Here is a 21368-nt window from a genome sequence, read left to right on the forward strand (position 1 = left end):
CCTAAGTATGTAGCAGTACAGACACAGAGGGCTAATACTGCATAAAGTGTATGAGAACATGATGCGAGGAACCTTTTTTTTTTTTTTTATTATAAATAAGCCACACAGGGATCGTTAGGTTAATGCATTGAGGCGGTAGGCCAGTCTGAACAAATGAGTTTTTAGGGCACGCTTAAAACTGTGGGGATTGGGGATTAATCGTATTAACCTAGGTAGTGCATTCCAAAGAATCGGCGCAGCACGTGTAAAGTCTTGGAGACGGGAGTGGGAGGTTCTGAAAACCAGGACGTACTAGTCATGTGCCTTTAAGACCAGAGCATACTGGTTATTGCGTTTAAGACCAGGGGATACTGGTCACGTGCCTTTAAGACAAGGGCATACTGGTCATGTGCCTTTAAGACCAGGGCATACTGGCCTGATTAAGTACTAAGGAAAAGGAGACCGGCTTCTGGCAGAGCAGAGAATGCTGGGGATGTGACCCTTTTAAAACTAGGGGACCCTTAAGACCAGGGAATGCTGGTCCTGGGTTTAATAAAAAGGCATGGAAAGCTGGGGATGCACCTATGGGCCCAGCGACTACCGAGGCAGAGTATTAAATACCAGGGAATGAGTCACCAGGGAATGAGTCACCAGGGAATGAGTCACCAGGGAACGAGTCACCAGGGAACGAGTCACCAGGGAACGAGTCACCAGGGAACGAGTCACCAGGGAACGAGTCATGAGAGCTTCATTGCTGGGAACTCACAGCTCTCTGTTTGCAAGCCTGCACACTGTACTATACATTCTGTAGTGTGCAGGAGCACCAGAGATTGCAGCCTTAAGTATATAAAAAAATAGGGAAAGCTAGTCCCTTAATGCTGCCGGGATGCGTGCCGGGGGGGGGGGGGGGAAGATATTGGGGCGATTCACCTTACTCAGGTTCTGAGTCCCCCGTCTGGAATAGCGCTGCGCTGAAAAACCGCCGGCCGCAGCCCCCTCCAGAAGAAATAGTGACCGCAATGGAGGAGGAAGAAGATGGCCGCCGAGATCTCGTCTGGAACGAGAAGCGCCTGAATAGGGGGGCGGAGCCGCTAGAAGGAAGCAAGCGGTGGGCGGGGCTTCCCGGGATGCGGCCTAAACAGGGCCGAAGTCGGGGACTAAATTTATGGCTTCGGCCGGCGCGCACCCGCAGACTGAGGGGAAAAGTGCCGCGAAGCTCTGTGGGGACCCAGTCGCTATGGAGCCCTCCTCTGACCGCCGGAAAACCCAAATATCACAGAGCACTTACCCCAATATGGAGGGGGTGGCAGATGCTGCAGGTAGGAGCTGTGCCCGGGTAGATAGGACGGTGCAGGGTTGGGGAGCCTCCATCCACCATCCCTGCAGAAGAGGGGTGGAGAGGAACAGTCTGCCTCCTTCCATCATCCGCTTTTTCAGTGGTGATGCAGTGGGGGCTGCTCGGACGCCACGTTGGAAGGCGCCTCTGAACAGCCGAGGGTAAAACCTGGTGGACAGGGCTGAATGTCCGGCAATAGGCCTGGCTGCAGAGGAGGATACTGAAGGTGAAACTCCAGTGCTCGTCTGATAAGGGAGGGGGGAGATCGGTGCCCTAGAAGGGGCCCGTCGCCCCTAAAATCAGCTCAGGCAGTGGCTTCCCATGTCGCAGGAGAGGATACGGAGAGGTAAAACTCCCGTGCTCGCCTGTTGATGGTTCGAGGAGATCGGAACATGAAAGAATCCGTTGCCCCATTCGACCGTAGTAAAAAGTAAAAAACGGTAGAAAAAAAAAAAAAAAAAAAGAGTTCTTTGGGTCTGAATAGCAGACCCGTCCGTGTGCCTCCTACGGACACTAAGCAAGAACTGGTTAGCTGGGAGCCAGCAGGAGGGTGTATACTGCAGGGGAGGAGCTAACTTTTTCTTTGTATTACTTAGTGTCAGCCTCCTGGTGGCAGCAGCATACACCATGGTCTGTGTCCCCCAATGAGGCGAAGGAGAAATGTTGATTATGTCGCCATACAGACACTTGCCCCATATAGTGCTGCATAAACGTTATGGCCCCATAAGATGCTCCATACAGACACTTTCCCCATTTGCTGTTGCTGTGATAAAAATAAATCACATAATCACCTCTCTGTAGCTCAGGCCCCCGGCACTTTCAGTATCCACCTGACTTCGTTCCGGCGCCGCTCCATCTTCAGCGTCTTCTGCACTGACATTCAGGCAGAGGGCGCGCACTAACCACGTCATCGCGCCCCCTGACCTGAGCGTCACTGCAGAATACGCTGAAGACAGAGCAGCGCCGGAACGGGGAGCAGGTGAATATCGTGCAGCGCTCCCCTCCCCGTATACCGACCTGCTCCTGGCGCTGTGCAGTCCCTGCAGGTCCCTGGCACCGGCAGCTTCTCCCTGTAGTGAGCGGTCACCGTTACCGCTCATAACAGTAATGAATATGCGGCTCCACCTCCCATGGGAGGTGGAGCCGCATATTCATTACTGTAATGAGCGGTACCATGTGACCACTCAGTACAGGAAGAAGCTGGGGCGCCGGGGAACCAGGGACCTGCAGGGACCGCGCCAGGAGCAGGTGAGTTTAATTAGACAGTCCCAGCTCCCCCTCCCTTGCCGACCCCTGGGTATGACTGGAGTATAAGCCGAGAGAGGGACTTTCAGCCCCCCAAAAAATGGGCTGAAAATCTCAGCTTATACTCAAGTAAAATTTTTGTGAAAAAAAAATATTAAATGTTAATTTTTTTCCTTCCACATTGCTTCAGTTCCTGTGAAGCACCTGAATTGTTAAGCTTCTTGCATCTTGAGGGGTGAAGTTTTTAGAATGGTGTCACTTTTGGGTATTTTCTATCATACAGTGCCGTGCGAAAGTATTCGGCTCCCTGGAACTTTTCAACCTTTTCCCACATATCATGCTTCAAACCTAAAGATACCAAATGTAAATTTTTGGTGAAGAATCAACAAGTGGAACACAATTGTGAAGTTGAACGAAATTTATTGGTTATTTTAAAATTTTTGTGGAAATTCAAAAACTGGGGTGTGCAATATTATATTATATTTTTTTTGTCTTCAAGATGATGCAAATTATACTAACTTAAAGACCTTCATGATGCAGCCAATCTTTCTTTTTGCGTTTTAAATTGTTCCCACCCTTATTCCCAGAGCTATAACTTTTTTTATTTTTATGTCCACATACACATGAGGGATTGTTTTTTTAGAGGGACAAGTTGTACTTTTGAATGACTCCATTCATTTTACGACATCGTGTACTGGAAAATGGGAAAAAATCCAAAATGGGGAAAAATTGTGAAAAAAAAAAAACACAATTCTGACTTGGGTAAATGTTTTTCCAGTGTACATTTTATGGTAAAAAAATCTTTTAATACGATTCTGTGTCAGTGCGATTACAGAAATACAAACTTTTTTTTACATTTTAGTGGTAAAAACCAAAAAACAAAAACCAAAAAAAAAAAAAAAAACGAGTTGCGTTGCCATTTTCCGAGATCCGTAATATTTTCTTTTTTCAGTGGATGGAGCGGTGGGACGGCTTATTTTTTGCAGGTGGGACACTATTTTTGTTGTTACCGTTATGGGATGAATACGACTGATCGCTTGTTACAGCAATTTTGTGAAATTGCAGAGGCCAAACAAAAAACAAACCAAAACCTAATTTTGGTGTTCTTGGAAGTTTTTCGTTTACAGTGTTTACCAATCGGTTTAAGTTATTTTGATAGAATGGAGCTCTCTGAACGTAGCAATACCAGAAACAGAGGCGATTTGACCTTTTGTGTTTTTGACTTTTCATTTTTTTTTTAACTTGAAATGTCCCGTCTGCTAACAGCTGCATATATTTATCACATTAGATGAACTGACTGACCCAATCTGTGGGAGATCCTGCACCAACAGGTGGGAGGTTAGGCAGTCAAGCTAAAAACACAGATTCAACAGAGCCGCTGTCATGAGAGCCAATTTTATACAAATGGAACCAATGCAATGTAAAGTGTTTAACAAGGGTTCATTCTAGAGCCGTTCCTCCACCCAGTGTGAAAAATGCACCTAAAAAGGACACTCCAGGACTAAAAGCAACGGGCTGACAGCAGCTTACAAGGTCCCTCATGATAGAGGAGCGTTAGCCTTACCCTCATTGGCATCCACGTCCATTTTGTCTTCCTGGTTGACTGTGCTCGATTCGAATAGTCCCTGTTTGCCGGAGTCCTCCTCCTCAGAATCTGTGCTCTCTTCGCTGTCTGTGCTTCCTGAGCTAGAATGACAATGGACAGATTCTGAGATTAGCCCCTTCCCGACCAGGCAATATCCCATTTTAGACAGTTCATTTTCCCTCCCTTGCTTCAAAGGGCAATAACTAATGTGAAGGCTGTTAAGTGGCGAGCTGTTTTTATTGATACCAGTTTGACGTAGACATGATGTTTTGAGCATTTTTCTGCAACATTGCAGCGACTCAAAAACTGCAATTCTGACGGGTTTTTTTTCTCGTCAGGGCATTTACCGAGTGAATACATTTTATACACCAGAATTTTTCAGAGTCTGTAATAGATGTGTATTTTTTTTGTTTTAATATGGGAAAATTACTTTATAGTGTTGTTTTTTTTTTTTTAAAGGGGCTATAAACCTGTGACAGGCTAATAGCTTGTACTATATATTGCAGTATATTGTAAAAAATCACCGCCAACTAGCATAACTGATCTGCTCACTTAGCTGCCAGGCAGAATTGAAGGAGGAAAAAAAAAAAAAAAAAGGCACCAAACAGGTTTTTTTTTTTGCCTGCTCCCGTCCTGGTCAAGAGTCATTTGTAAACCCATTCTGTTCAGTCACTGCTTTATAGGAGCCTGAAGCAGAGTCTGCACAGTCCTATACTGACAAGAGGGACAACCTTGGATGTGCAGGTTGTGCTGTAAAGGGCATCCAAATGAGGATCCGACAACTGGAGAAACTCAGGCCCCCCCTAATACTTTGAATGATCTCAAGAAAAGCAATGAATCAGGATGGAGCAAGTCATGATCTGTGATGGTTTGACATCCAATGGAAGAGTGCCAGGTGGTCTGGGGAAAGTATAGCCAAGAAAGATTGGAGTACCTGGAAGGTTCCTTCACTAAAGGTACCGTCACACTGAGCAACTTTCCAACGAGAACGACAATCCGTGACGTTGCAGCGTCCTGGATAGCGATCTCGTTGTGTTTGACATGCAGCAGCGATCAGGATCCCGCTGTGACATCGCTGGTCGGAGCTAGAAGGCCAGAACTTTATTTGGTCGTCAGGTCAGCGTGATTCGTCATGTTTGACGGCAAAAGCAACGATGCCTGCAATGTTTTTACATGGAGCTAACAACCAGCAAGAACAATAAGTACGTCACTGGATCGCTCCTGCATCGTTCTTGTGTTGCCGTGTTTGACGTCTCTACAGCGACCTAATCAGCGACGCTGCAGCGATCGGCTCGTTGTCTATATCGCTGCAGCATCGCTTAGTGATGGTACCTTAAGACATGACCAGATAAGAACCTACAGCTATACCACTGGGCTTGACAAAAGTCATGAGAGGCACAAGACTTCGAGAAGACGCTGGATGTTTGGAGACACAGAATGAGAGGGCTGCTAACTGGAGAAGGGCAAATCATTAATTTACAGAGATAGTTGGCATTGTCTCTATAAGTGGAGACCACACACTTTACCAAATAAAGTTTTTGTGCTGCCTTAGTGATCAGTGGGAATCACTGGAGGACCTAGAGATATCAGACAAGGTCTATTATCTACTAGAGACTAGACTACTGCCACCTGAACTGCATGTGAACACTGCAGAAGTGTGTAAGAAATGTTTCAGGCCCTACCAATTCTGAATAGTTTTGACTCATCCGAATTCCAGGGCATCCGAATTCCAGGGAAGGGTTAAGAGACCAATGTGGGGTTTCACAAAAGCTCTGACAAAGCCAACAATATTTTGCGTGTAAGGGTGTCACAACGCTAAAGCCCTCTTGCCAGCATTTCTACAGGATTCCCATAATGTGGTGAACCATCCAGAACTCTTACAGGGACAAAAACTTCCTTGGGATGGAAGACTAAGCTTGGAAGTAGAGATGGGAGAACCCAAACAGTAAAGTTCGGTGTCTGTACAGAACACCTACTGTTTGTGCACAGACTTCATCACGATGTCCGTATTACTGTTCGGGTTCGGCTGCCCGAACACCGGGTGTTTGTCATCCTGCATGTGCATGACAGCGCGGCAAACACCGCTTCTGATCATCCCCGCCGGTTAGAGAACCGCAGTTGCCACACTGTCAAAAGTCAGCTGTGATCGGACCTATAAAAGTTTACCTCCAGTCACTGGTGTCAACAGGTGGGACTACAAAAGTGTGTTTTTGTTTTATTTCTAATAAAGGACTTCATTCTGGCTGTGTCTTTATTTACATATAAATATAGGATTAGTTATGGATAGGTGTCTTATAGACGCTTCTCCATTACCAAGCAGTGTGCTTGATGTGATCTGACAATACAAAGGCGACATCAACGCCACAATTATGAACCCCACTTTATTTAAATAATTAAAAGATACGGTGAGGGGACCCCTCTATTCTTGATAACCAGCCTTGTTGAAGCTGGCAGCTGAGGGTTTCAGCCCTCAGGTGTGAGTTTTGTCTTGCTGGTTATCAAAACACAGGGGAACCTACATTGTTTTTTTCCCCCAATTATTTACAGCACAGGAGGCAGCTAATGATTACACCCATCAGCTGCTCCTACTCTCACTGTTATTGGGAGCAGCAGGTTTCGGATGATGAGAGCTGTAGTCCCATCCGCTGACACCACTGACCGGAGGCAAGCTTTGTACCTCCGATCACCACTGAGCGCTCACACTGTTGACAGCGTGGGAATCGCGGCTCTGACCGGCGGGGATGATTTCACAGCCGATCAGAAGCGGTGTTTGCCGCGCTGTCATGCACATGACAGCATGGCAAATACCGTCCGGGTACTGTTCTGGTACATGAACTTTGTGTAACTTGCCAAACCCGCCGGACCCAAACATCCAGGTGTCTGCCCATCTCTACTTGGGAGAGAACTGAACGCACTTAAGCTCATAATAAAAGGTAGCAGGTAAAGGGTATAAATCTGAGTGGTGGTCTACTAGAAATGGATAGAGGGAACGAGCATGGAGAAGAAAGCATGAAGGGACGAGACGTTGAGAGTGCCTTGATAAATGGGAGAATCTGTAATTGAGGAGGTTGGTGTTGACAAAACAAAAACTTTCCACTATAGCACCTGATAAAGCAATCTAGTGTAAAGCCACCTAGTGGCAGGGTATAACCACAATACTGTGTTCCCAAATTATATTAAAGGAAAGTAAGGTATCCCCCAGCTTGTACATACTTCTAGCCACAAAAGTCTAGAGATATTATCATGCAGGACAGCGATTGACCAAAAAAAAAAATCAGCAGAGGATACAATGGAAATAGTAGTAATGTCTTTTGCAGCATTATTTGAGCTTTGGAAAATACAAAAAGATTGCTCCTCTTGTCCCCTGTCAATTGAACAGAGGTCCAAGGTTACGTTGTATATGTGAGAAGAGCTCTGCCAGGCCACAAATAACCGTGCTCCCTCAGCTAGATGTGAACATAACCCTAGTCTGATGTACACAGCTTTTGCAGAACTTCTCCTAAAGAGGACTTGTCCTTTCCAATAATCCATTACACTACACTAGGAATACCTGGATCTTCTTTGTGTATCTTGTGTGAAGGCGAGGTTCTTCTCCTCCCAGATGTCTTCCTCGTCAGATCCTCCATCATCAAACTGTTGTATCCTTTCCTTGCAGCAAGCTTCAAACAAGGCTATATTTGCCTAATAAAATAAAAAATTACTTTTTGCTACATTGATATCCATCTAGTAATTGTGTGCAATAAAGAATTTTATGTCATTTATATTTTTGGCCAGCAAGCGTTGTTCACCATCAGATCTTTACCAGCTGGCCTATCTAGAATACTTGCAGTTAGGTCATGTCTGCACTGCCTTATGTACCCATAGATAAGGTTTTAGAAATATTTCTAATTTCAGAGCTGTAAAACTTATTTTGAACTGAATATCATGAGCTGAGGTTTTCTTGCATTAAGTTTAACGTAATAAAAATTCTATAAATAATAATTCAGAAATATGCTGTGGACAACAAAGAAATGGAGCTCCCTACACAAGACTCAACCAATGACGTGATGACAAAACGCAAAATCCACAAAGCAAACAATGAGCAGATGGATCATTACAGCCTGTACAGTTTACTTACGCTCTCATTTGCGTTAAGAGAGAAGTTTATGTCCGACACACGGTCAAATGAAACACTGTAATAAAAAAGAAAAATATGCACAAGAGAGGATATGTAAAAACATTCAAAAAGTTTGGTTGTGGAGAGGGTCATTATGGGCATAATATTTGCCACACTGCTGCTCTATGCAAGTGGCATAGTTAAAAGGGTTTTTCTGGGAATCAGTTTCTTCAACCCATCAGCATAAGTAAGGTTAAAACAAACCAAAACAGCTGCGAATCACCGTCCACTGCTCCAGTGATTCCACTCCATGTCTACACTGGTCTGTTTGAGGTCATGACTAGTCACCAAGGTCATCAGTGAGGAGAGTCATGCAGGCCAGAACGGCTGAGCTCCGCTCCAGTAGTTGTCTGGCTGTAGCGGTAACATCACTGTTGCAGCACGTAAAAACACCAGAGAGTGGTGGAGAGGCATCTCTAGATCAGCCGAGGTGAGGGCAAGTAAACTTAAAGAGGTTTCTAAAGAATAAATTCACTGGGCAGAGCAGAGAGAAGTACGACTGCACAGGAGCGCGAAGGGGGAATACTGTGTGGCTGATGTAGGACACTTTATCCACAAAGCAGCGAAGGAGGATGGCATCGCAAGAAGAGGAGTAACAGGACCAAGACCAGCGACACACATCGGACCAGGCCGCCCTGTAGGATAGTATAATAAAAAGATGGCGTGGTATTTTGGCTTGCAGGGCAAATTGGGAGTCATATGTGCAGCATTTTAGAATGGTGTCACATGGGGCTGAAAGGTCGTGGCCATAGGTTATATATTAGAAAAAAAAACTGGTGACTGGTTTCTTTTAAAGATAGAAGTTGAATATCTATGAGAGGGCTATCAGATTAGAATGGAACCACAACAGGTATTTCACCATTGCTTATTCCTGGGCTAAACGTGCGTTGGGGTTCCGTCCCCCTCCCATAGACCTCTCACAGGTATTTAACGGTTAGGTTTTATCGGATGCTATATCTAATTATGTACCACTAGTTACTTGTCTTGGTCACCAGAGTTCACGACTACCACATAGCCAGCTGTGGAAGCAAGGATGACTAAGGTTTCATATTTACCTTGCTACATACTGCTGTACTGTGTATAGTCTTTATATTCTTTACATAGCATTATTATTTGAAAGGTCTTGGGTTAAGGGGGATCTGACTTCTACACCCGCATTGATCTTAAAAATGTTTTTATTATATCCATTTATGGTTTTCAAAAAAAGTTTGTTACTTTTGGTGCCTCAGGGCAGTACAGTTCTGGTGACAGGTTCCCTTTAAAATGTGACTTTTCTTCAGCAGTGAAGCAGGTGTGCAAATTAGAGTACAGAAGGTGTGTTGTATTTTCAGGTTATGCAGAAAGCACATTAATTTGCAGGAAACCCAGTTAAATGAATTGGATAGCTGGACATCTGTGATAAATTGCCACATAAATGGATCAATGTTTGGGCTCATTGTAATTTTCGGTGGCAGTCCAGAGGATTATGTAGTCGTGGAAGCACAACCTTGTGAACTGCAGCGGTCACCACAAAAGCAATGAAGTGGAGACCCTGTCAGGAACGTGTAATGTCACCAGTTTCCAAACACCTACATTCATAGGTTTAGCATAAAATGCATGGAAATTTCACAATCCGAATGAAATCTCAAGTTGCATCAGAAAACGTCAGAGATACCCAAGCAATACCCACCAAACACCCAGTCATAGAGTCAGATGGCAAGGAGAGGAAAGGTGGCGTGATTTAAGGAAAGCACAGCCATTAGTTTGGTTAACAGCTGTGCAGAGTGTTTTTAGCAGCACTAAGCTAAGTGTTCAGGACCTTTTAATCGATTTACCAGACATTGATTAGTATTCGATTTTTGTTCAAGCGTAAACATCAGTGCAGAAGCAAGAAAAAGGCCAGAGATTGGTTACTAAATCACCAGGACCCCCCACAACCCAAAACCTGATGTTAAACAAAAAATAATCACAACAGAGTCATACTCACTTCCCAATGTCATCTTGGTCAGCAAACTTCTCATCATTGAAGCCAAACTGGTCAATAAAATTGGACGTCATTTGTTGCATCTGATAATCAGAAAAGGCCTGGCAAACCCAGGACCAACAACAGTGGTATAACATATATTCTAGACCTCAAACAAGCTATTCATTAGGTGCTCTCACTAGACATATGGCAAATAGACAGGATTCGAAGAATGGAGTAAGGCAACTGTAGATGATCACTACTCAATGGGGAAGTTGAATTTTGTAAACTCCCTTCTATGTTTTATCAGATAATGGTGGTGTTTGTGGTGGTATGTGCATAAAGGCTGCAGAAAGACACAAAACTAGTGTAATAAGACAAATGGATACCCCAACTCTTCCCAGTCGTGTAATGACTTACACTTAGTTCAATATTATAATATTTTACTAAAGAGGGTACACAGCTGGCAAGCTATAAGTGGACCCATGAGGAGCTAATGACAGGGAATTTTTCTTCCTCAAATCTCTAGTTGGTAGATTCTTAAGAGGGAATCTGTCAGTAGATCCACCCTCCAAGCAGTTTATATGGGCATGTAGGTCATAGGAAGCTGAATAATATCATACCTTGATATCGGAGATCCGATGTCTTACTCCAGGGAAAACCATGTTTTTCTTATATGTAAATTGTGTGTGTGTGTGTGTGTGTGTGTGTGTGTGTGTGTGTGTGTGTGTGTGTGTGTGTGTGCACGCGCGTGCGTATGTATATACATACAGCATGTTCTCTGCGAGGTCTGCTTCAGCCCCCGGTTAAATTGCGGTGTTGGCACTTTATGATAAATAAGTGGGTTTTGGGTTGTCGTTTGGGCAGAGTGTCTTTAAAAGGGGTTGCCATCACTGCCATAGACTGTATATTGTACAGGTAACATCCTTACTTTCCTATGCTGTGTATATATGCGGACCCCTGTACAATATGCAAATATATACAGCTCCGGCAAAAGTCACCCAATTGTTCTTATTGGAATATGCACCTTGTAGATGCAGCCTGAAGGCAGCAAATCCAAGAATGAACACTTAACACATCATCTGGTTTTGTTTCAATCTTAGATTCCCCATAGTAGCCCCCTAGTACTTGAACTTTTACACCTTGGCAGTCTCTCAGGCATTACCTGGAATGGTTTTACAACAGTCTTGAAGTTATCAAAAAATGCAGCCTTCACCCCTCTCCTTCTTGGTCACATAGCCTGGAGGTGGTTAAGGGCCATTGTACTGTTGCAGCATAAATAATGGGTCCATTAAGTGCAAACCAGATGGGATGGCATGTCTTTGCAGAATCTGTTGGGTGCCATGCTGGGAAACTGCCTAAAATTAGGAATACATCCCTAAATGTCCCCATCAAAAACAGACCCATGCCATCACACTTCCCCTCCATGTTTCACGCTGGACACCACATGTAGAAACGATCTGCATCTCACAAAGACAAGGCAGTTCGTAACAGAAACCTAAAATTTTGATTTCCACCTATCTGATGTCAAGTCCTTGTGCTGCTTGACCCCAAATCCGCTTGTATGGGGTCCTCAGTAGTGGCTTCTTTGCAGAAATTCTAACATAAAACACTGCTTCTTGCAGTCTCCTCTGGACAGTGGATTTTGAGAAGTATCTACTACTTTAAGTTTATGCATCGTTTATGAGGTCTTATCAGAGGATGTCAATTTGTGTTTTCTGAGGTGGATACCTCTGGTTCAGAGGATATCAGAGTTAATTCTTGGTCTCACTTTCCTGGGGAGCTAGTTTAATCAGAGCAATTGATGGCATTTATGACTGCACTTGAGAACACCATCAAGGTTGTAGCAATTTTCCAGATTGCATTTAGGACATGAAGGTAAGCCAATAATGGACTGTCATCTCTCTTTAGTTAGCCGAGTGGTCTTTGCCATATGTTCTGACTTTGAGCAGAAGTGGAATATGGCTCAGCGCTGTATGAACCAACACTGCCTTTGTACTTTCTGAAGGCCAGTGATTCCATATAAAAGCTCTTGACGAGGGAGCCATTCCAGGTGCTACCAGATGAGGCTGCCTGACAGAACGCCAAGGGGGTGTAAAGCAGTCAGAGTAAAAGGGAGGTGAATTTAAGTTTTAAAATACATTGTAGTTTGTTTCACACGTTGCTTTACTTCCTTTTCCATATATGTTCCTTCGTTGTTTTGCTGCCTTCATTCTGAATTCACAATTCCAATAATGAAAACCATTGCATGAACAAGTGTGTCCAAACTCTTGACCAGGACCAACTGCATATAAAATGTCTATATATATATACACAAACATGATCCTTTGTCACACACTTATTTGATTTTAATAATATTTTTATATAATTATTTATTAGAAAATAGGTAGTGACATGTTTCCTGTAAGAGCCAGTTATATTAATGCAGCAGCCAGTCTATTGCCCTGGGAGATGAAAAGGTGTCCTGGCTTTGTGAACTTAATCAGCTCTAAAGTAGCCAAGGCATGAACAAACTGAGAATCCCTCCCCCTGTGTATATAAAGAGGACCTGTCTTGTCAAAGAGGAAAAAAAAAAAGGAAGAGTTCATTAACCTTCCAAAATGCCTCTGCTGCTGCTGTTGTATTTTTATCCCCTTTGTGGAGGAGTTACTCTTTCCCCCCTCCTCCAATTCCTGGCTTGTGGGCAAAGAGATCGCGTCAGAAGAGTTTTCTCTGGATGCGTGCAGTCCTTCTACTGTACGACGCTGCCAAGCAACTACTCAACAGCATCTGAAACTGGTGGAACATGGAGATCTGGCAAGACGATGCTGTGAGACCACTTTCCTCCATATCTGCAAGTCACATTGAGAAAAGGGAGATCGTGCTGCTGAGCCGCGATTTCGCTGCATCATATAGGGGCAGGACTGCACCATCCCAGAGAAAACTGACACCCTCTCTTGGAAAACAAGCCCAGAAATGACATATGTGCCAAAAGGAAGAAGGGATACAAGTATTATATACAGGGGCAAGATTTTTTTTTTTTTTCAATAAAATAAAAGGAAAAAACAGCAGCAGATTCAGGGGAGCACTGGATTTGGGCACTTTTTTTGGACATACAACAGAACCTCCTTAAAGTGAGAGCAAGTCTAATAAATTTATGACCCATAACATCTGTGCTAACCTGCTGTATGGAAGAATCTTGTGAGAATCCTGGCTCTTTAAACTCTATTTCATCATCACTGGAGGAGTGGATGTGTCGTGTTGTCACCTGAGAACAAAATACAAAGACATGAGTGTGTATCACGCATACTAGTTTGTTTGCTTTCCAGCAGGTGTAAATACAATGTTCTTTTTTTCTCCACGTTTTAAGGCATCTTCCTCCCTTGCAAGCAAAAAACGATTTTTGGTTGCTTACCGTAAAATCTGTTTCTCGGAGCCTTCATTGGGGGATACAGGAACCATGGGTGTATGCTGCTGCCACTAGGAGGCTGACACTATGCACAAAAAAAGATAGCTCCTCCTCTGCAGTGTACACCCCACCGACTGGCATTAAGAACTTCAGTTAGTTAGAAAGTAGGAGAAAATAATAAGATTGAAAACCAATCACAAACATGAGAACAGTTATAGAACATAGAACCACAGAAACTGAACAACATGGAGGGTGCTGTGTCCCCCAATGAAGGCTCCAAGAAACAGATTTTACGGTAAGCAACCAAAAATCCTGTTTTTTCCATCGCCTCTCATTGTGGGACACAGGAACCATGGGACGTCCCAAAGCAGTCCCTGGGGTGGGAAAAATAGACTTCCATCCAGTCAGAGGACTCACCACTGCCGCCTGCAAGATCCTTCTGCCCAAGCTGGCATCCGCCGAAGCGTAGGTATGGAGCTTGTAAAATTTGGCGAACGTGTGGATGGAATACCAGGTTGTCGCTTTGCAAAGCCGTAGGGCGGAAGCCCTGTGGTGTACCGCCAAGGAAGCGCGACTATCTGGGTAGAGTGAGCCTTTATCCCAGGAGGGGGCACTCTGTTCTTGACCCGTTAAGCCTCCAAAAATTGCCTATACAAAGCACAAAAAGAAAAGAGACATACCAAGACCTGGGGACCACCCTAAATATAAATATATGTATAAATTTTATTTATATGAATCCAAACAACACATACCACATAGACAGTAGAAAGAATATAAAACCAAAAGAATTAAAAACACCAATACTAGAGACCATCCCAAAGAGAGAAGGTGAAAATAAGACCCCCTGGACCCCAAACAATGGGTCTAGTATGCACTCTACAAAAGAATACATCATATATGAGTAGCTATACAATAAATAGTTATAGGACATGGGACAAGAAAAAGGGGTACTGGTAATGCCAGTATGGACAGAGTATTATGCCCATAAACCAAATGAAAACCAATACAACAAAGTGGTTGGTTAATCAAAGTGCTACAATAACATTATATGCACATATATGAAAAGCCCACCCAAAAAAAATAAATGGTAGACCTTATATAACCAGCCAAACTGTACAAAAACATCCAGTACCCAGGTGTTGACAACTAAATAAATCGATCCAACTGCTAGAGGACACATACATATATATCCAGCATATAGCTGTAATGCATGAAGAGTGGGGAACTAACCCCACCTGCACAAATGAATGCCAAATATATCTAGCACAGTCGGATACATGGTGTCAAACCCCAAAAGACAAAAGGTATATGTACCCACAAAAAACTATCCATGAGGAAAATGCGCTGTCAGGCCAGAATATATATAACAATAAATCAATAACAAAGTAGGTTGCTGTCATCCACAGCGCATATACACATGGAGAGAGTGTGGATACATAACCTATTGAAGCGTGGCAGGGGAGCCCGAGATGACCAATAACGGCTGCTGATCTAAAAAATCATGCTCCAAGTCTCATGTCCGAACAAAAAGGAGGTGCAAGACCCGAAGGAGGGGTCCAGGGGGGGTTAAGCACCCGACGCGTGTCGCCACATCCGTGGCTTCATCAGGGGTAGGAAGTGGTATGAGCCATTAGATTCCAATACAGGTATAAGTACTTTACCCGATATTGAGGGATCCTGAACAGCTGTGAGAGAAGGCGCAGCATACAGCCGGAAGTGATGTAAAGCCGGAAATAAACACTGATGTAGCGGCTACAAAACAGGTGTACAAAGATGGCGGATGAGCAGACACAGGGCGCGTGCGCAAAGATCGCAGTGATGTCAAGCCGGAAATAAACGCAGGTGTAGCGGCTATAATACTGGTGTACAAAGATGGCGAATGAGCAGACACAGGGCGCGTGCGCAAAAATCACAGTCAGCTTAGATAGAGCCCGCCCACCTGCAGTATCGTAATACACAGAGCCAGAACAGACCGGAGATAGCGGCGCTTATTACAGTAAGGAGTCCCACAATAGAAACAACCTAATATATAAAAAATCTCGCATCCAGCACCAAGGCACCCAATTATAGAGTGCCCAGAGCTGAATGCGAGAAACTACACTAGTACCACACCTGTGCAGATGGATCTAGACCATAACTCCTGTCATAGTGGAGGTATCTGCTCCATGAATCAGTAAATGACCGCATTAAGTCCAAATATGCATGCTACATCAGTACGAATTAGAAGACACATGTACAGCAGTACGTATCCTCCCCACTATGACAAGTGAAGAATACCAACATGCCCACATAATTAAGACTAGCGCCACCCTCCCAAAGACGAACATCAAGTGGAAATAGTACTAAATACATAAAGAAATTTTTACATCCCCAACAACTCAAGGCATATAGACGCATATACCTATTAGGGAACGCTATCCATATAGAGAGGTATACAGGGAAATATATAGTAAATAATCCCCATATAACAAAGAAACCCACCTAGATGTATCCCCTACCAAAACGGTAATAAGAGCACATGAGTAGTATATAACAGATGAGACAAGGCCATGAGTAAAGGGCGTCTAAGGTTTAATAGATAGCAACCCTACCCCAAAAAAAAAAGGGGGTGGGGGGAGGGGGAGATGGCATAGGTACAAGGGGCAAAAGCAATTTATCCACAGAAAATGTAAGTACATACACGCTAATTGAACAAAACGCTAATTAATCAGAGCACTGCGGAAGCAATTCCAAAGTGTAATAAATTAGTACATAAATACCACAGAGTGATGGCACCAATAGCGACGTATTTAACTGCAAGGCGCACATTCGTAATAGTGATCCCATAAGGGCCATAAGGCCCAAACCTACCAATAGCCAGATGGAAACCAACAAGAGTTATTATAGTCGCTGGCAATTTATAGAGTAGTTGTAGCTCCCATGAATCTATAAACCCCACAAAACAGAGGGCTTGAACAACAGGAAAATAGTAAAGCTAATCCAGAGGCAATAGTATCTATAAGTATTAAACCGAACAGAGGCCAAGGCTTCGGGTCTTGCACCTCCTTTTTGTTCGGACATGAGACTTGGAGCATGATTTTTTAGATCAGCAGCCGTTATTGGTCATCTCGGGCTCCCCTGCCACGCTTCAATAGGTTATGTATCCACTCTCTCTCCATGTGTATATGCGCTGTGGATGACAGCAACCTACTTTGTTATTGATTTATTGTTATATATATTCTGGCCTGACAGCGCATTTTCCTCATGGATAGTTTTTTGTAGGTACATATACCTTTTGTCTTTTGGGGTTTGACACCATGTATCCGACTGTGCTAGATATATTTGGCATTCATTTGTGCAGGTGGGGTTAGTTCCCCACTCTTCATGCATTACAGCTATATGCTGGATATATATGTATGTGTCCTCTAGCAGTTGGATCGATTTATTTAGTTGTCAACACCTGGGTACTGGATGTTTTTGTACAGTTTGGCTGGTTATATAAGGTCTACCATTTATTTTTTTTGGGTGGGCTTTTCATATATGTGCATATAATGTTATTGTAGCACTTTGATTAACCAACCACTTTGTTGTATTGGTTTTCATTTGGTTTATGGGCATAATACTCTGTCCATACTGGCATTACCAGTACCCCTTTTTCTTGTCCCATGTCCTATAACTATTTATTGTATAGCTACTCATATATGATGTATTCTTTTGTAGAGTGCATACTAGACCCATTGTTTGGGGTCCAGGGGGTCTTATTTTCACCTTCTCTCTTTGGGATGGTCTCTAGTATTGGTGTTTTTAATTCTTTTGGTTTTATATTCTTTCTACTGTCTATGTGGTATGTGTTGTTTGGATTCATATAAATAAAATTTATACATATATTTATATTTAGGGTGGTCCCCAGGTCTTGGTATGTCTCTTTTCTTTTTGTGCTTTGTATACCCTTATTTGACATACCTCTGGGTAGATCCCCTTTATCATTTTTGTTACTATTGTTGATGGTGCCCTCCCTTTTGTTTTTGGCCTCCAAAAATTGCCGTTCTGATCCAGCGAGCAATAGTTGCCTTGGAAGCCGTGCCATCAGGAACGACGAAAAGAGAATCCGCCTTCTGGAAAGCAGCCGTTCTAGCCAGGTAGATCCTCACTGCCCTGATGAGGTCCAGCTTGTTCAACAACCGCTCCAGAGGATGAGTTGGAGCTGGACAAAAGGAAGGTAGAACAATGTCCTTGTTGAGGTGGAAGGTGGAAACCACCTTAGGAAGGAAGGCGGAGGCCTGAGGACCACCTTATTCTGGTGGATAACCAAGAAGGGAGGTCGGCAAGAAAGGGCCGCCAACTCAGACGCGGCGGATCGAAGTGATGGCCACAAAAAGAGCCACCTTCCAAGAAAGAACTGACAGGGAAAACTCCCTGCGAGGCTCAAAGGGGGAACCCCTCAGAACGTCCAGCACAAGCTTTAAATGCTATGAATTCACAGGGGCCCTGTACAGAGGGACAGCGAGTGCTACTCCTTGAAGGAAGGTCTTAACCAACGTCTTCTGAAAAAGGGAAGGAGATCACAGAAACCTTGCCCTTTAGGGAACTAAGAGCGAGGCCCGAATCCAGTCCTGCCTGAAGGAAAGCCAAAATGGAAGGCAGGGAAATCAACATAGGTGAAATGCAGTTGGACTCGCACCAACGGAAGTAAGCCTTCCAGGTACGATAGTAGATCCTTGAAGACTAAATGCTTCCTAGCCTGGATCATAGTAAGAATCACCCAGATTGAAAGGCCGGACGCTCTTAGAACTGCGGTCTCAAGAGCCACGCCGTTAAACTGAGCGATCGAGAATTCGGGTGGCAGATCGGACCCCGAGACGGCAGATCGGGTCCGTCTGGAAGGCGAAAGGGGGCGCCTGCGAGAAGATTGACGATCTCCGCAAACGAAGATCTCCTGGGCCAATCCGGGCCAATGGTCGGCACCCTTTCCGCCTTGACCTTCTCTAACAGCTTGGGAAACGAGGGCAGAGGTGGAAACAGATAGGGGAGCACAAACTGCGACCAAGGAATGGCCAGAGCGTCAACACCACCGCGAGAGGAGCGCGGGACCTTGTGACGACCCGAGGGCCCTTCCTGTTCATTCGGGACGCCGTGAGGTCCACTTCCGGAGTCCCCATCGAAGAAAAATCTGATGGAAGACCTCCTGAAGCTAGGACCATTCCCCTGCCGCGAGGCCCTCGCAGCTGAGGAAATCGGCGGCCTAATTGTCCACGCCAGGGACATGCACCGCGGATCTCACCAGGACCGTTGCCTCTGCCCAGAGGAGGATCCTGGATACCTCGGCCGAGGCCAGAGAACTCCGAGTCCCCCCGGTGGTTGACATATGCCACAGCTGTAGCATTGTCCGTCTGGATTCGAATTGGCAGACTCCCGAGAATCCTTACCCAGAGAAGAAGAGAAGAATGAGTCGGAACTAGAGGACATTGAACGGCAGAGGACTCCTGTGCCGACCAACGACCCTGAAAAGTCAGGTGACAAAGCCCCGCACCTCAGCTGAGCAGGCTGGCGTCAGTCGTCACCACCTGCCAGAGAACTGGAAGGGAGGATCTGCCCTGGGATATGTGAGGTGACCTCAGCCACCAGTTGATGAACCGTTTGACCCGGGAGAAAGCCGGATCTGACGATACAGGGAGAAGACAGACATGTTCCCCTGTGAGATAGAATAGCCTGCTCAAGGGGCCTTGAGTGAAATGGGTGAAGGAAAATTGCTTCCAATGTTGCAACCATCCTCCCCAGGACCTTCATGGTTAATCGGAAAGGAGAGAAGCCGAGAACCCTGGAGCAAGCGAACTTCCCGACGAAGGAGGATCATCATCATCTTATCTTCGGGAAGGAAGACTCTGGTCCGACAAGTGTCGAAGAACACGCCCAGAAATACGAGGCACTGAGAAGGAACAAGACAGGACTGCTTCCTGTTGGCGAGCCACCTGAAACGGGTTAGAGTGTCGAGGACGATGGATAGTCTTTCGGAAGCCCGAGACAGAAATTCCTGAGCTTCCATGGAAGCGATTACTGAACGAGGTGATCCCATCCTGAAGTGTCTCAGACGAAACTTCTTGTTCAGCAATTTGAGATCCAGACTGGGACGAACCTTGTCGTCCGTTTTCGGTACAAAGATTCGAAGAGATACCTGTGAACCTTCCTTTTCTGGGACGGGAACGATTACCCCGGATCTAAGGAGGGAAACAATGGCTGCAAAGAAACCAGGGACTAGAGCGGGGTCTCTTGGAGGTCAGGATTCGAAGAAACAATCCCAGGGCTGTGAAATGAATCTATGTTGTATCCAGATGATACAAGTTCCTTGACCCATGCATCCTCTACTGAGGAGACCCAGACGCCCTTTAGGAAGAGGAGACAGCTGCCCAGCCTGGGAAACAGGCTGGGTTCTAGTTGTGAGTCATGCCTAGGTGGATCTTCCAGTCCTAGACCTGGAGGATCTACCTTGGGAGTAGCGGGAACACCAGGAAGGAGTGGGTCTGAAGGACACCTTCTCTTAACGTGCCTGTGGCCTCTACTGTTGGGAAAAGGAATCTGATGCCGAAATGATGGAAAAGGCCGAAAAAACCGAAGTTGCAGTCTAGGGGGAGGTAGGCGAGGTCTGGACTGGGGGAGAAGGGAACTGGTGCCCCCGGTGGCGTCCGTAATAATTTGGTCCAGCTTGGAACCGAAGACGTGATCCTTGAAAAGGCAGGCTGATAAGGAACTTCTTTGATGACAAATCCGCCTGCCAGGCCTTGAGCCAAACGGTGCGATGGCTGGTAACATTACTGGGTGCCTGAGCGGCACAAGACGCGGCGTCCAGGGAGTGGAAACCAAATATTACCCGGCGTGAGTAATCTGGGTGGCAAGTTCCGCCAGCCGTTCTGGTGGAGCTCCAGCTTGAATGCCCCAACGGAGTTGTTTAGCCCATTCGGATACAGACCTCGAAACCCAAGTGGAAGCAAAGGCCGGGCATAGGGAAGAAGCGGCAGCTTCGAAAACAGACTTCGTGAAGGATTCAATGATCACGTCGATGGAATATTTCAGAGATGCCCACTGGGCAGCGTGAGGACTGTGTTGGTGGCAAGTCTAGAAGCCGGCAGATCCCAGAGGGAGAAGTCGTTCTCTATCGCCGCTCATTCCAGTTGGCGATGAGATCCGGAGGAAAGGGATATAAGACGCCAAGGTGCTTGCCACTTTGAAAACGTCTGGTCGAATTCTCTTTTCTGGCCAGTAGCTCATCGAATTCAGGATGAGGAGCGAATACCTTGGGAGGTAGTTTAGACTGTCTAAACGAAACCGCCTGATCTGCAGGTTCCGTAGAGGAATCTTTGAAGCCACAGGTCTGATTGGCGCTCCAATGAGGCTTTGAACCATATCCCTCATGCTAGCTATTTGGTTCGAATCCGGCCCCAAATTATACTCCGAAGGCGCATCAGAGAAAGCCTCGCCTGACTCCGGGGAGGAGGACCAGGGGAAAGTCGACCACGAGAAGGACTGTGGGGGCGAGATGGACCCAGAAGAGAACTCAGACCGGCGTTCCTGTCTGGATCTTTTGCGGCCTGTATTGGAAGTCTTGGACGGAGCTTCTTGCGACCCGCTGGCTACTATGGAAGTCTGCAGGGGCAACCGATTGAGCACGGACACAAGAGTCTGAGACACCAGTGTGAGATCCGCTACTGATAGAGACAGAGAGGAGGCCCAGCCTGGGGTGGGGACTTCGCTCTCAGGCGGAAC

At 45.4% G+C, this 21368-nt stretch overlaps 1 protein-coding gene across 12 annotated transcripts in view; it reads right to left on the reverse strand.

Annotated features, from left to right (window-relative positions):
• PPP6R3 (protein phosphatase 6 regulatory subunit 3) overlaps window positions 1–21368 on the reverse strand; it is a 114785-nt gene that overhangs the window by 26324 nt on the left and 67093 nt on the right. For 4 of the 12 annotated variants that reach the window (XM_069740355.1, XM_069740353.1, XM_069740352.1 and 1 more), the window contains 5 exons: window positions 13404–13490; window positions 10268–10347; window positions 8263–8317; window positions 7696–7826; window positions 4125–4246 (listed from right to left, as the gene is read on the reverse strand). In XM_069740355.1, coding sequence (XP_069596456.1) covers window positions 4125–4246; window positions 7696–7826; window positions 8263–8317; window positions 10268–10347; window positions 13404–13490 — 475 coding nt within the window. Of the gene's footprint in view, window positions 1–4124; window positions 4247–7695; window positions 7827–8262; window positions 8318–10267; window positions 10366–13403; window positions 13491–21368 lie in introns of all 12 variants that reach the window. The other 8 variants (XM_069740356.1, XM_069740358.1, XM_069740354.1 and 5 more) reach the window with 2 other exon arrangements.

The sequence above is a fragment of the Ranitomeya imitator genome, chromosome 9 (genome assembly GCF_032444005.1).
Source record: "Ranitomeya imitator isolate aRanImi1 chromosome 9, aRanImi1.pri, whole genome shotgun sequence".
NCBI lineage: Eukaryota > Metazoa > Chordata > Amphibia > Anura > Dendrobatidae > Ranitomeya > Ranitomeya imitator.